The sequence below is a fragment of the Leucoraja erinacea genome, chromosome 4, assembly GCF_028641065.1.
Source record: "Leucoraja erinacea ecotype New England chromosome 4, Leri_hhj_1, whole genome shotgun sequence".
NCBI classification, from domain to species: domain Eukaryota; kingdom Metazoa; phylum Chordata; class Chondrichthyes; order Rajiformes; family Rajidae; genus Leucoraja; species Leucoraja erinaceus.
Window position 1 is genome coordinate 41,636,570 of NC_073380.1, and position 14,978 is coordinate 41,651,547.

The 14,978-nt window shown below is 42.8% G+C and overlaps 1 protein-coding gene across 7 annotated transcripts in view; it reads right to left on the bottom strand.

Annotated features, from left to right (window-relative positions):
- Nucleotides 1-329: 329 nt before the first annotated feature.
- Nucleotides 330-14,978, bottom strand: part of sntg1 (syntrophin, gamma 1) — a 533,638-nt gene continuing 518,989 nt past the window's right edge. For 6 of the 7 annotated variants that reach the window (XM_055634100.1, XM_055634093.1, XM_055634097.1 and 3 more), the window contains 3 exons: nt 10,954-11,046; nt 4,222-4,332; nt 330-907 (listed from right to left, as the gene is read on the bottom strand). In XM_055634100.1, the coding sequence (XP_055490075.1) occupies nt 773-907; nt 4,222-4,332; nt 10,954-11,046 (339 nt within the window). In that variant the 3' untranslated portion in view covers nt 330-772. The remainder of the gene's footprint in view (nt 908-4,221; nt 4,333-10,953; nt 11,047-14,978) is intronic. The other variant, XM_055634098.1, reaches the window with a different exon arrangement.

Consider the following 14,978-nt stretch of genomic DNA (forward strand, 5'->3'; position numbering starts at 1 on the left):
GTTCAGATTTCAATATTTCAGAGACTTAACATTGAAACAGTAAACACTCAGGGCGTATTGTAAAAATAAGTGCATTTTCACTACAAAAATTATTTTACATAAAAATGATCCACATTTGTCCATTTGAATTCTTAATTTCCATTTATCATATTCCTATTATTATTATCTTGCATAAACCTCATGTCTGTTACATTTAAACATGAAGCAAGTTGAGATTATATCACTAATTTTGGGGTTGAGAGGCCAACATATGTGAGGCGGGGTAGATGAGTGAAGCAAACACCCCATGGTGAGATTTTATCTCAAAGGAAATACTGTAAATATGCAAATTGTTAAAAACTTCCATCTTTGGAACTACAGATGTACAGTTGATTGCTGGGTTGCTTATGCAGAGATATGGCCTTTAAGAAACGTGTACATTAATTGCTTCAATGACTCCCGTCGTTCAAGAAGTTTGCCGTGACAATCTTCAGGTTAGAATCCATGAGGAAGCTTGAGCTCAGGAATAAAATGGGAAAAACGATCATGTCTGTGTTCCCTTGAGACTTCACTTCATTTCATACAGTGGCTGCAGCCTGTGCGATTTCAGTCCATCTCATTCAGTAATAGTTTACAACTTCGGAGCAATTATAACCGAGGAGAGCAATTGTAACTGACACATCTTCTCCTGAAATAGGAGCCTTGCATTGAAATCTCACATGGCTGAACTGTATTAAATATTTATCTTCAACAGTAATGACTCTCCAAAACTGGTTAGAAAGACAGGGGTTTGTCAGTTATTGTACTTGGTCTTCCCAGCGCCAGTCTGACTTCCAACATAGAGAGGGTCCAGACAAGCTACTTTGGCAGCAAGGAAGGAGTGTATACAATGCAATACAGCAAAAAGGTTGGAAAATTCTAGCTCCTGCTTCAAAAAACACAAGGGGAAACAAATATATCATTATTATAATGTGGCAATGGTGCCCAAAGAGCTGAAAGCAGAAACTTAAATGATTAATTTTAATTCTGATTTCAGTCAGACACTGGATGGGTAGGCAGTTAAAATCATACATGGAATTCAACCACTAGCATGACTGCTAGTCATGACTAGAAAGGAGGCGATGAGGAATTTCTTTAGTCAGAGGGTGGTGAATCTGTGGAAATCGTTGCCACAGACGGCCGTGAGGGCATCATATTTATAAGGTGGAGATTGACAGATTCTTGATTAGTAGAAGTGTCAGGGGTTATGGGGAGAAGGCAGGAGAATGGGGTTGTGAGGGAAGGATACATCAGCCATGATTGAACAGCAGTAAACTTGATGGGCCGAATGGCCTAATTCTGCTCCTAGAACTTATGAATCTATGATCCTACAGGTTCCAAGTTTCTGGAGATTTTAAAAGGGTGACTAAAATCTGACAAGGAGTGAGCATTGAGGAGTTTTTCTTTAAAATATAAGGAAATCAATGAGATTTGGGAAAAAAGCATAGAGGGAGAATAGTGAAGGGATTGTTTTCTCTATTGAAGTGAGTAGATTTTGGTATGGATTTGGAAATGCTGGTGAAGCAAGTTGAGTTTAAATCAATAATTTGAAATTTGTGGTTGAGAGGCCAAATCTATGTGAGGTGGGGTAGATGAGTGAAGCTCGGCATACACCCCATGGTGAGATTTTGATCTCAAAGTGACATACTGTAAATATCGCTTATTTTTGTATGTTCGTATATTATGCCCCCAGTGCACTTAACAATACCTCCAGTTCCTCCTTCAGCACTACTCTTGAGGAATCTCATTGCATCAACTCTCTTTGACCCAGCACTGGTAAATACACCATCAGTCATCGAAGACCACAATCCAGAATTATTTCCCGAAAATGCCTTTCTTCTCCATCTCCATTTCATTCTTCTTTGTAAAATCTTAGTTTAGTTTAGTTTATATTAGATTAGTTTAGAGATACAGCGTGGAAACAGACCCTTCGTCCCACCGATTCCATGCCCACAATCGATCACAGAAGCCAATTAACCTTCAAATGTACACATCTTTGGAGTGTGGAAGGAAACCGGAGCACCCAGAGAAATCCCACGCGGTCACAGGGAAAACATAGAAACTCCATGCAGATAGCACCCGTAGTCAGGATCAAACCCGAGTCCCTGGCACTGTAGGGCAGTAACTCTGCTTCTTTGCCAATGTGCCTTGAAGGTCATGGAGTCAAACAATGTGGAAATAGTCACTTTGGTACAATTTGCCCATGCTGACCAACATGCCCCATCTACACTAGTCCCACCTGCCTGTTTTTGGTCCATATCCCTCTAAACCTAGCCATATATTGGGAAGGGCCAGTTTCCGAGCCATATAACTCTACAACTGAAGAGCACGTAGGCCCTGCATTCATAATCTCTTCTCCTAGGTTCTTCAATCCTCACCTCAGCAATTAATCTGGTGAACTTTGACAAAGAGCATTTCCTTCCTAAAATGGAGCGGCAAGATCTATATATAATTTCTAGTTTAAATCTAGCAGGCTCCTGTATAATTTACTCTTGCATTTAAATTCTCCAACAATACAGATCAAATACACTTCACCTTCCTAATTGCCTGCCGTCCTTGCACCACGCTTATGTGCACTATGGAATCCAATTTCTCTGAAAAATGGATTATGATTGAAATTCAAGATCCAACCGTACAGCTTGTGAAGTCAGTGATTTTCTCTTTAAATTATTCCATGCGTCCTATGTGGAACATACACAGAACCTGGACATGTGCCAGAGCATCCAACGGCATGTAACGTCACTTCATTCTCGTTGGATTAGCAGGCTGTCTGCTTGGAATCTGACTTTGGCAAGTTCCCTTTGACCTCTGGCTCTCTCGCAATCAAAATCAAAAATCTTAGGCAGATGTGGAGATGATGATTCCAATAGTGGGTGAGTCCAGGAATGCAGTGCACTTCTTTCAAAATGAAAGGACATACCTTTAGAATGGAGATAATGAGAAATGTTCTTATGCAGATGGTGGTAAAACTGTTGAATTCATTGCCACAAATGGCGCTTGGTATTTTTAAAACAAAGAGTGATAGATATTTGATTAGGTTACAGGGTGAAGGCAGGAGAATGGGATTGAGAGGGAAAATTAGCCTTGACCGAATGCCAGAGCAGACTCAATGGGCTAAAATGCCAATTTTGCTCCAATGACTTATGGTCTATTTTTAATGTTAATGTTTATTTATTTTTTTGTTTTTAAATGGTTTAACATTATCTGTCTAACACCTATAATTTAGAATACCATGAATAAACTTTGTAGCTCAATCTGTCTTCTCCCTACCCGTAAGATCCATTTGATTCATCGTGTGGGTGGCACGGTGGTGCAGCGGTAGAGTTGCTGCCTCACAGGGCTTCCAGCACCACTGACCCGGGTTCGATCCTGACTACAGGTGCTGTCTGTACGGACTTTGTACGTTCTTCCCATGATCTGCGTGGGTTTTCTCCGATATCTTTGATTTCCACACTCCAAAAACGTACAGGTTTGTAGGTTAATTGACTCGGTACAAGTGTAAATTGTCTCTAGTGTGTGTAGGATAGAGTTAATGTTCTAGGATCGCTCACTGGCGCGGACTCGGTAGAGCGAAAGGCCTGTTTCCTCGCTGTATCTCGAAACTAAACTAAAAATATATCCCAGGTGAGTATTTATCATAGACACATTTTAATACGTGTATTAATGTATAATTCTTCCATGTTGGTTAAAGTTCCACATTGAAAGCTATCTTCCATGTATACATTGGTCAAAAGCCATATATTAAGTGGAATTGTTTTTTTCATTACATTGTCCATGTCAGCTCTACACTTTTACTGTAACTTATTCCCTCAATTTGTACTGCAAGTTAATGGTCTGTTCTCTGGAAGCCAGTGTGAAGAGATTTTAGATTAACAGTACATGTGGAATCTGTGTTACATGACCCATGGGGACTTCAGAAGCCTATTCTCCAATTGAAAATGCAGGCACAGTAATAATTTATCTGCAAGATGACTACAAAACTAATTGAAGAACAAGTGTGCTTTTCAGATGAGTGCTCTCCAGGGAGAGTTTATTGACTCACCTATAATTTTAATCTGTTGAATGACGAGGACAATTATTCTCAATTTAAATTTCATGGAAATATTGCAGTCCCACAAAAAATGTAAATGCACCACAATTATTTAAAAAAAATATTGCAAACATGAATTTGTCTAATGCAACAACCGGCTCGGACTACATTACCTTTGCTTCAATTTGTTTAATGTCAATGCTCTGGAATAAAAACTTAATCTTGCTTTTGCCATCATCTGAAGAACCCTTCAGCTGTGAAAATTTGTATCTCCAGATAACAGCCTGTAAAAGTACATGGTAAATGGTCAAAGAAATTCTTGGGTGTCAGCATCTCTTTCTTAACACATCGCAATTTTATTCCACGCAAAATAGCTGACCTTCAATCAACATGCTATACATTACAATGAGTTTAGTTTAAAAAGTAGGTCAGTCAAGTGAAATCACTGTTATTATCTTCCTCGCTCTCTTCACAATTCTTTCCCAGACTGTTTTGACAGGTTAAGTTACAAGCTTACTGATCTGTATTCAATGGTGGAAAAATGAATCTCCCGTTAATTAAATTTCCTGTTTGGCACAACTCGGTAAAATGTTACTTTTTCTTCATTGATTGTTCATGAATTGATTCTGTCTCCTTTACACCAGGAAGAGAGGGGGGGATCTATGTTCAACAGTCACTTTTAAGAAAATGTCAGCAACTGAATTATAAAGTAGTCCAATGAAGGGAAAATAAAATTGAGTGCTAATTCCAGCTAATTTAGGGCAGAATGATTTGGGTCATTCTTAGAATTCACTTGGTAACATATCTGTGGCTAGAAGAAGCAATATGCAAATACATTTTCCGAAAGTACTGGAAATTTGCATATTTATACACTTCACTAAAGGCGATAAATGTATTTCATGACTCTGGAATGATCTGCCCAGTCATTAGCATGGATTTAGCCATTTGTTGCCCTGTCAAGCATGGGCTGAAATCACTTTTAAAACATGGGGTGGGGGGGGGGGGGGGGGGGGGGGGGGGGGGGGGGGGCACAATGCACAATGAGACCTGACATCTCGGACAGGGGTCGGCAACCTACGGCCCATGGGCCGGATCCAGCCCGTAACCCAAAATCATCCGGCCCGCAGGCTTTTTTTTCACTTAGTTTTCAATTAATTTTTGCGACCTGGGAACTGCAGCTAGTCCCGGGACACGCAGGCGACCTGGGCGCTACAACCAGACCTGCCAGATGACCTGGGTGCTACAGCCTGTCCAGGGGCAGGTGGGCTGACCTGGGTGCTACAACCAGACCTGCCAGCCGACCTGGGCGTAAACATTAGGGAGCTGGCTGACTTCAGAGGCTGTGGTAGTGGTTTTGCTGCAACATGTTTCACAAAACATGGGGGGATTGTCCCTGACCTCTCAAAACATGGTGGGGGACAGATCAATGAACAATCTTCAGTAAGTCATTGTAGCTTATCAGTAAAATTCTTGACGCTGTCTCAAAGGATTCTGTGGTCAAACTGCACTCTATTATTTGATCACTTTGTCTTTAGTTTAGCTTACTTCAGTTTAGAGATACAATGCGGAGCCAAGCACTACGGCCCACCAAGTCCACACTGACCAGCAATCCCCACACATTAACGCTATCCTACACACACTAGGGACAATTTACACTTATACCAAGGCAATTATCCCTCAAACCTGTACGTCTTTGGAGTGTGGGAGGAAACCGAAGATCACTGGGAGAACGTACAAACTCCATACACATAGCACCCGTAGTCTGGATCGATCCCGGGTCTCTGGCTCTAGAAGTGCTACACCGTGCCGCCCAAAACTGAAATGTGGTGGTAATAAGTGGGATGAGAGGAGCTGTCATTTACAGGGGGTAACCAATTAAGGAAACACCTGACTGTGAATGGTTCAGGTGAATGACTCTAGGAACTACTGGAGGGATATGAGGTTTGCAGAATTCCTTACCCTCGTTTGTACATCCTTCTTAAAAGAAAACAAATTGCTGAGTCTTTCACTATTTCTTTGTTGAATTTAGCTATTTAAAATTGGCTATGTTATTTGCCTAATCCACAAGAATGATTATAGTTCCAAAATTAACTTGCAACTTAGAAGACTCTGAAGATGTCAAAAATACAGTGTGATGTAACGTGGTGGCACAGCAGTAAAGGTGCTGACTTGCAGCACCAGAGGCCAGGGTTAGATCCTGACTACAGGTGCTGTCTGTAAAGAGTTTGCACGTTCTCCCCATGAACACATGGGTTTTCTCCGAGAACTTCAGTTTCCTCCCACACTCCAAAGACGTACAGGTTTGTAGGATAATTGGTTTGGTATAAGTGTAAATTGTCCCTAGTGTGTGTAGGGTAGTCTTAGTGTGCGGGGATCGCTGGCCGGTGCGGACTTGGTGTGCTGAAGGGCCTGTTTCTGCGCTGTATCTCTAAACTAAACTAAAATAAAATACTTCTTTCTAATGATATATTGGATGTAAGAACAGAAATGACTCAAAAGACAGAGTGAGAAGTAAGGCCTGCTGGGAATTCCAGCCACTTTGGCCATTCATTAAGATGATGGCTGAATATGTGCCTCATCAATCTCACTGCCACATCCCCATAACCTCCCTTGTCACCCAATTATCCAAAAATGTATTGATTTTTGTCTGAGATATACTCAAGCAGAACTTCTACCATATGCTGAGATAGAGGTGGATTTCAAAGTTATACAATCCTTTAAGGAAAATGCTCCTTAACTCAGTCCTAAATGGCTGACTCTTCATGCGTGAAAATGGCCTCTAATCAAATACTTTGTTTTGAGGGGGAAAGGAAATCTGTATTAACACGTGGAAGTCTCTCAAATTCTGTCCCTATAAGATCACCATTTATTCTCCTGAAGTCCAGTGAGCAGAGGTCAACATTTCAAAAAACTCTGTATTTCTCAAAAAGTCCTATTATAAACCCCCCCCCCCCCCCCTTCCCCCATCCCGGCAATAAATATCAAAAAACTATTCCCTTTCATAATTGCTTGCTGTTTGTTTAGTTTCTGCATTTCACAATTCTTATTTGCACACATATTTTCTAATTTTTCATTTGACGTTTCTTTCCCCATCAATATATAGCTTTGTCTATTCTTCACATCATGCTCCACCTGCCACTTTCACCTTTAACTTATTCCACCCATTCCACAAATCACTTTTCTTCTTAGTTTTGTATCAAATGCAAGCTTTGCATTTTTTAAACAGTGTTTTCATTTGTCATTAACGTGAATAGCAATGTCCTGATGGTTATTTGTCACCCCTGACACACTCTTGTAGCAACTGAAAATAACTAACGTATTGCCCTTCTACTTTCTGTACTTTAACACAATTCAATATCCTTCTTTCATGTAGGAACCTTTATCTGGCAACTTATCAATAGATAGATTGAAAATCATTCTCACCAAACCCTTGAGAAAGGTTTGTAAATTTGTTTCTCAGCATTGGAGAGACAGTGATGTCTATAAACACCAAGGGAAGTACAACAATCAAGCGTTTGCAATTACCAATATTTGCCGGTATAAAGCTAAATGGAAATGGAAGCGTCAGCAAAATGAGACTCAAGTGTTTCAGAGAGAAATGAGTCAGGCAATCAATACCACTGCACTCAGTCCTTGAACAGTTAGTGACGGCTATTATGGCTTTAAAAACTGACTAATATGGTCAACATACTGTAACTGAAGGTGCTTACACTCTACAGATAATGGAAACAGGCCACACCTACAGATCATCATGGGCGGAAATCCTGGGGGACGGGATGGGGGACATGTCCCTCCCATGTTTTGAGAGGCGGGGGACAATTCCTCCCCCCATGTTTTGTCATCCGAATTTTGAAATTTGGTGAAAAAAAACAATTAAAATCTCCACTTTCCGCGAGACAGTGGGGGTGTCACGGTTAAGCAATTGTTAAATGTCCCCATTAACATCGTATTAACACGATGTGTCACCAATTGTGTTTTGACCTTCAAGTCTTATTGATGGAATTTCTTAAAGCTGTCTGATGCAGGTACAATTACTATTTGAACTAATTTGATGTATTAGTGGATGGGAAAGATTTAAACGGGTAGCGGATTTAAATGGGTCAGATAATTAAGGGCTCCGGTCGAATGGGTTTCCTGGCTGGCTTGCAGGTAAGTCCCTCTTTCACAGTCCCTCACATAATTTAGTATGTTTTTGCCATCTCTCTCTCTCCCCCCTCCAAGGTTGGTTCTTCTGTTTGCCTTCATTTGCTTCAGTTTTATTTGTTTAAGTGCTACTTATCACATTGTGATCCATTGTAGCTTTTTAAAGAATCAAGCGGGTATCAGACGCTTTTTAAGGGCTGAATCAGCCCGTTTACGGGGCCTTTCATCGCCCAGTGTGGCTTAAAATCAATCTGCTGCGTCGAGACAATCGAGGCTCCTGATGTTGAAGGCGGATTTTATGCTGCGCTGGGCGATGAAAGGCCCCGCGAACAGGCCTATTCAAACCTTATGATTCGGGCTAACGAAGCTGCTGTTGCTGGAGTTCAACCAGATCATCTCCTGATGTTACCATTGAGGGCCCATGGCCGAAGTTGTGTGTGTGTCTGTGTGTGCGTGTGTGTGCGCGTGTGCACATGTGTGTGCGTGTGCGTGTGCGTGTGTGTGTGCGTGTGTGTGTGTGTGAAAGTGTCCCCCCTCCCCATGTTTTGACCGCGATCTCCGCCCCTGGAGCATCCATATCCACACAGTGTAAAGTTGGAACAAATTAATAATCGAGTTCAGCTAAGGGTGGCACATCGGTAGAGTTGCTGCCTTACAGTGCCAGACACCTGGGTTCAATCCTGACTATGGGTGCTGTGTGTATGGAGTTTGTACATTCTCCCCATGACCTTCGTGGGTTTTCTCCAGGAACTCTGGTTTCCTCCCACACTCCAAAGATATTTAGGTTTGTCGGCTAATTGTTTTCAGTAAAATTGTAAATTGTCCCTAGTGTGTAGGAAAGTGTTAATGTGTAGGGATCGCTGGTCAGCACGGACCTGTTTCCACACTGTATAACTAAACTAAACTAAACTAAACTAAACTAAACTAAACTAAACTAAACTAAACTAATAAATACCGCAATCTTTATGGTCACACATTTCTTTGACCATCTTATCAGCCTAAATCACATCTGTTTCCTTGAACTGGAAGTGTAGAGATTACTTCAATGCCCACTTGCGTGTCATTACTGAGTCCTTCAGCTGCTATGCGAGAGCGCTTCAAGCCTATCGATTGTGGCACTCAGCAAAGTGTGCAAGAGCCAGGGTAGATGCTGAGCATTCTGCTTCCATGGGCAGCTCTTGTGGCAACTTTCTTCTGGATTCCCGACTCTGAGAAATCCAACGATTGTAGTAATAATCACGCAGTGTTACAGTGGTTTACAAGACCTATCAGATGTCACTGCCAAAACTTGGAAAGTTTTCTCTCACAATGTCTCTCAAACCTGTGATGTCTGCCACCTGGAAGAATGAGGAAAAATCTACGAGCTCCCCTTTAAAACTCAACCATCTAGACTTGTAATGATTTACTATTGTCAGGTCTCGGGTTTGATCTAGTTTCTGTTTCTTATTGTTTTTTAGTATTAGAGTGTGCATTCTTGTTTTATTTTGGTGTCTCGCATCTCCTCTTGTTTCAGGTCCCATTTCCTATCAGGTCGTTTACCCTCATGTGATTATTGGCCCCGCCCTGATGTGTTTCACCTGTGTCTCGTTATCCCCTGCTAGTCTGTATTTAAGCCCTTTGTGTTTTAGTTCTCATTGCCAGTTCGCTGTGTATGCTACTTGGTATCACCTCGTTCCAGCTCTAGAAATCTTGTGACCTCGACCATTGCCTGTTTTTCGACTTCTGTTTTTTGCCTGCTCCTAGATTGTACTGTTGCCTCTGTTTTGCTTACCTGTGTACCGACTTGGACCGATTAAACTCTGAAGACTGATCTGCCCTGTGTCTGAGCCTGCATTTGTGTCCTCCTCCTTGTTCAGTTCTGATAACTATGGCTTCACCTCACTGGGTCTTAATTCTGTAAGCCTTTTTTAGAGTGGTAGTGAGGGTACAACTTCACAATATGGGGGTGCAGCAGTTCAAGATTGCCACCTTCACAAGGGTAATTAGGGAGGGGCACAGCCCACAAATGAATAATAACTGAAATATGTTTAAACAACACACAACATTTGAGTAAAGGAAAGAGAAACCTACATACATGATCCCTAGCTACTTCTCTCTGTGCAGAGATTGCAAATTTTCCAAGTATAAGGAAGAGGAAGATTTAGTCTGTAAGGTGTTGTTTCTAACAGTAACGATGAATGACTGTTATTAGCACCGTGAATGTAACTTTGTACTCAGTGAGTTATTTGTACCAGTTCATAAGCATTACAAGCACATTTTTATTTTGTATGAATAGAAATTGATTGGTACTAATTCAAATATGAAATCGTATAAATACATTTTATAAATTTGATGAATAAATAAATGTTATAAATAAATGTTATAAATAAATGATCAATAATGAGACATTTCCATTTCCATTCCTTCTTAATGTTGATTCATTTATTACATTAATTATCATGCAGTTAGCATTTCAACCAAGTTCACAAAGTTTAGTTAAATACAAAGAATGTGAGTTTCTCTCACATATATATATTTTAAAATACAAATATATATTTTTTTTTTACACAATGGAACATTGATTAAATGGTTCTTTTGCATAGTAACCTTATTAAGGATTTGCTATAAAGAAAGCTTTTTTTTACAATGTTTTGTGGCAATTTTGTGATGTAGCATTGCAAATTCAATTAAACCTGCTGTACTGAATATTGAGCAGAATAAACTTTGTGGTCATTTTCAACAAAATTCACATGAATGGAAATGCAAACTTAGACTCATCTTACCTTTGATGCAGCATCAAAGCAAACAAAACCCAAGTTGAAGTCTATTGTCAGTCCCATGAGATGACTCTCTAGCACACAGGCATAGGTCTTGCACTGAAAGAGTAGAAAATAAAATATTGCACACGCAATTCTCCACATCCCCCAAAAAAAAACTGATGACAATTAACGCTCTTCAGAAAAACAAAGTACATACCACACACTCTAACAAATGACTGGCCATTAAGGGCCTGTCCCACTGTATGAGGTAATTCAAGATTTTTCCCAAGTTTTCTCCTGATTCGAACTCGGAGAATGTCCGTAGCGGGTCCGTAGGAGTTTGTGGATGTCTCGTAGTGGCTCGTACGAATAAAAAGTAACCATTTTTTTCATCACAAGTATTTTTTTACTCGTGGACATTTTTTGCAGTGTTGAAAAAACGTCACGAGTTTACCGAATTTCCCGAGTACCTACCGTTAGCATTACGAGACATCCACAAACTCCTACGGACCCGCAACGGACATTCTGCGAGTTTGAATCAGGGGAAAACTCGGGAGAACTCTTGAATTACCTCATACAGTGGAACAGGCCCTTAACACAATTGATCATTCTAAATTCACCTGAAGTTTAGTTTAGAGATAAAGTGCAGAAACAGGCCCATCGGCCCACCCCACGCCGACCAAACAATCAACCATACACTAGTTCTATACTACACACTAGGGACAATTTTCAAAGGCCAATTAACCTACAAACCTGCGTGTCATTGGAATGTGGGAGGAAACATACAAACTCCATACAGACAGCGCCAAAGGTCAGGATCGAACCCAAATCTCTAATGCTGCAAGGCAGCAACTCTACCGCTACACTACTGTGCTGCCCAAATATATCCATGTTACTCATTTCCACTGCTCCATCTGTCATTAAGCATTAGTTTAATCATTAGTTTATTGTCGTATGTGCCAACGTGCAGTGAAAAGTTTTTTGTGCGTGCTATTCAGTTATACATCATTATTATCGAGCCATCCACAGTGTACAGATACATGAAAAAGGGAATATCGTGAATAATATTTAGTGCAAGACAGAGCCAGTAAAGTTTGATGAAAGACAGTCTGAGGGTCTCCATTGAGATAGATAATAGATCAAGACTGATCTCTAGTTATTGGTAGGATATAGACAATAGACAATAGGTGTAGTAGGCCATTTGGCCCTTCGAACCAGCACCGCCATTCAATGTGATCATGGCTGATCATCCTCAATCAGTACTTCATTACTGCCTTCTCCCCATATCCCCTGACTCCGCTATTTTTAAGAGCCCTATCTAGCTCTCTCTTGAAAGCATCCAGAGAACCTGCTTCCACCGCCCTCTGAGGCAGAGAATTCCACAGACTCACCACTCTGTGAGAAAAAGTGTTTACTCGTCTCCGTTCTAAATGGCTTACTCCTTATTCTTAAACTGTGCCCCTGGTTCTGGACTCCCCCAACATCGGGCACATGTTTCCTGCCTCTAGCATGTCCAAACCCTTAGCAATCTTATATGTTTCAATGAGATACCCTCTCATCCTTCTAAACTCCAGGGTGTACAAGCCCAGCTGCTCCATTCTTTCAGCATATGGCAGTCCTGCCATCCCGGGAATTGACCTTGTAAACTTACGCTGCACTCACTCAATAGCAAGAATGGTTCAGTTGCCTGATAATTTATTCCAAGCATTTATCTAACCTACCTAATATCCCTCTCCAATGGACCCTGATATAAAGGAAATAAAATAATGGAATAGAGAAGTAGAGCTGTAGGAGGGGGGTAGATGATGGTGTGGGGGGTGAGAGTGGTGTGGGGGGAGGGTGGGTGAGGTTTGTATGTGGGCGGGAGGGATATGGGAGGGAGGGAGGGTGGAGGGATCTGGGAGGGAGTGGTGTGGGGGGGAGGGTGTGTGTGTGTGAGAGGGAGGGTGTGTGTGTGAGTGTGTGTGGGGGTGTGTGTGTGTGGGTTGGGTGTGTGTGTGTGGGGGAAGTTGTGGGGGGGGAGGGGTGTGCGGAGGGAGAGGTTATGAGGGGAGGAGTGTGTGAGCGGCAGTAGTTGTGTGTGAGTGGATGGGGGGGTTGTGGCGGTGGGGGGGTTGTGTAGGGGAGATGGCTGTGTGGGAGAGAGGGGGGTTTGGGGGGTATGGGTGGGGGTGTGTGGGTGTGTGGGGGGGTTGTGTGGGGGGAGGGTGTGTGGGGGGTGGGTGTGGGGGGGTGCGTGTGTGTGGATGGAGGGGTGGATGGAGGGGTGGATGGAGGGGTGGGTGTGTGTGTGGGCGGGGAGTGTGTGGGTGGGTGGGTGGGTGGGGGAAGATGGATGTGTGGGTGGGGGGGGGGAGTTTTGGGAGGAGAGGTGTGTGTCGGCGAGGGGTGAGCTCGGAGAAAAGATGGGGGAAGAACCATGGGGGAGAGGGGGGCATCATGGAGAAAGGGGGAGGAGCAAGCGAGGGGGACCAGAGGGGGAGTGGCTGGAATTGGCTGTACGATGGGGACTCACAGCGGGCACTGGGCGATGGTCGTTCTCCTCTGCTGGGATCAGAGTCTCCACTTTCCGCTTGGCGACATCGTCGACATCTCCGACTCCAGGCTGGACTGCGTCTCCGACCCTGGGCTGGGCTGGCCTGGGTCGGGTCTCCGACGCTGGGCTGCTGCTTGGGGCTGGGCCACTGCTTGGGGCTGGGCTGGGTCAGGTCTCCGACGCTGGGCTGCTACTTGGGGCTGGGCTGCTGCTTGGTGTGGGGCTGCTGCTTGGGGCGGGGCTGCTTCGGGTCCCTCCGAAAGTACGGTTGGAAATCTCCGCCGGACATCCTCAGCTCCATTAAAGACGCGATGGCGCAGGAAGGGGCGGACCGTCTCGGCGAGTGACAGGGGAAGAGACAAATCTGCACAGCCCTGACTGGCAGGAGAAAGAATACTTTCTGAATGCACTGTATATCCACTGGCTTTGTCTCCACAGCCTTCTGTGGCAAAGAATTCGATAGATTCACAACCCCCTGACTAAAGAAATTCTTCCTCATCTCCTTCCCAAAAGAATGTCATTTAATTCAATGATCTCTAGTCCTAGACTCTCCCACTAGTGGAAACATCCTCTCCACATCCAATCTATCCAAGCCTTTCACTATTCTTTATGTTTCAACGAGGTCCCCCCTCATTCTTCTAAATGCCAGCGAATATTGGTCCAGTGGCATGAAACACTCATCCTATGTTAACCTACTCATTCTTGGGATCATTCTTGTAAACGTCCATAAGATATAGGCATGGAATTAGGCCATTCGGCCCACTGTCTGGACTGCAGAACTACAATTTATGTGCTAATAATGTGCTCACTCACACGATAAGAGCCTAATTGTCTGTCTGTCTGTCTGTCTGTCTGTCTGTCCTTCTGTCTGTCTGTCTGTCTTTCTATCTATCGTGGCTTGCAAAAGTTTTCATACCCCTTGAACTTTTCCACATTTTGTCACGTTACAACCACAAACGTAAATGTATTTTATTGGGATTTTATGTGATAGACCAACACAAAGTGGTGCATAATTGTGAAGTGGAAGGAAAATGATACATGGTTTTCAAATTTTTTAACAAATAAAAAACTGAAAAGTGTGGCTTGCAAAAGTATTCAGCCCCCCCCCCGAGTCAATATTTTGTAGAACCACCTTTCGCTGCGATTACAGCTGCAAGTCTTTTGGGGTATGTCTCTACCAGCTTTGCACATCTAGAGACTGAAATGTTTGCCCATTCTTCTTTGTAAAATAGCTCAAGCTCAGTCAGATTGGATGGAGAGCGTCTGTGAACACCAATTTTCAAGTCTTGCCCGAGATTCTCAATTGGATTTAGTTCTGGGCTTTGACTGGGCCATTCTAACACATGAATATGCTTTGATCTAAACCATTCCATTGTAGCTCTGCTGTATGCTTAGGGTCGTTGTCCTGCTGGAAGGTGATCCTCCGCCCCTGTCTCAAGTCTTTTGCAGACTCTAACAGGTTTTCTTCCAAGATTGCCCTGTATTTGGCTCCATCCATCTTCCCATCAACTCT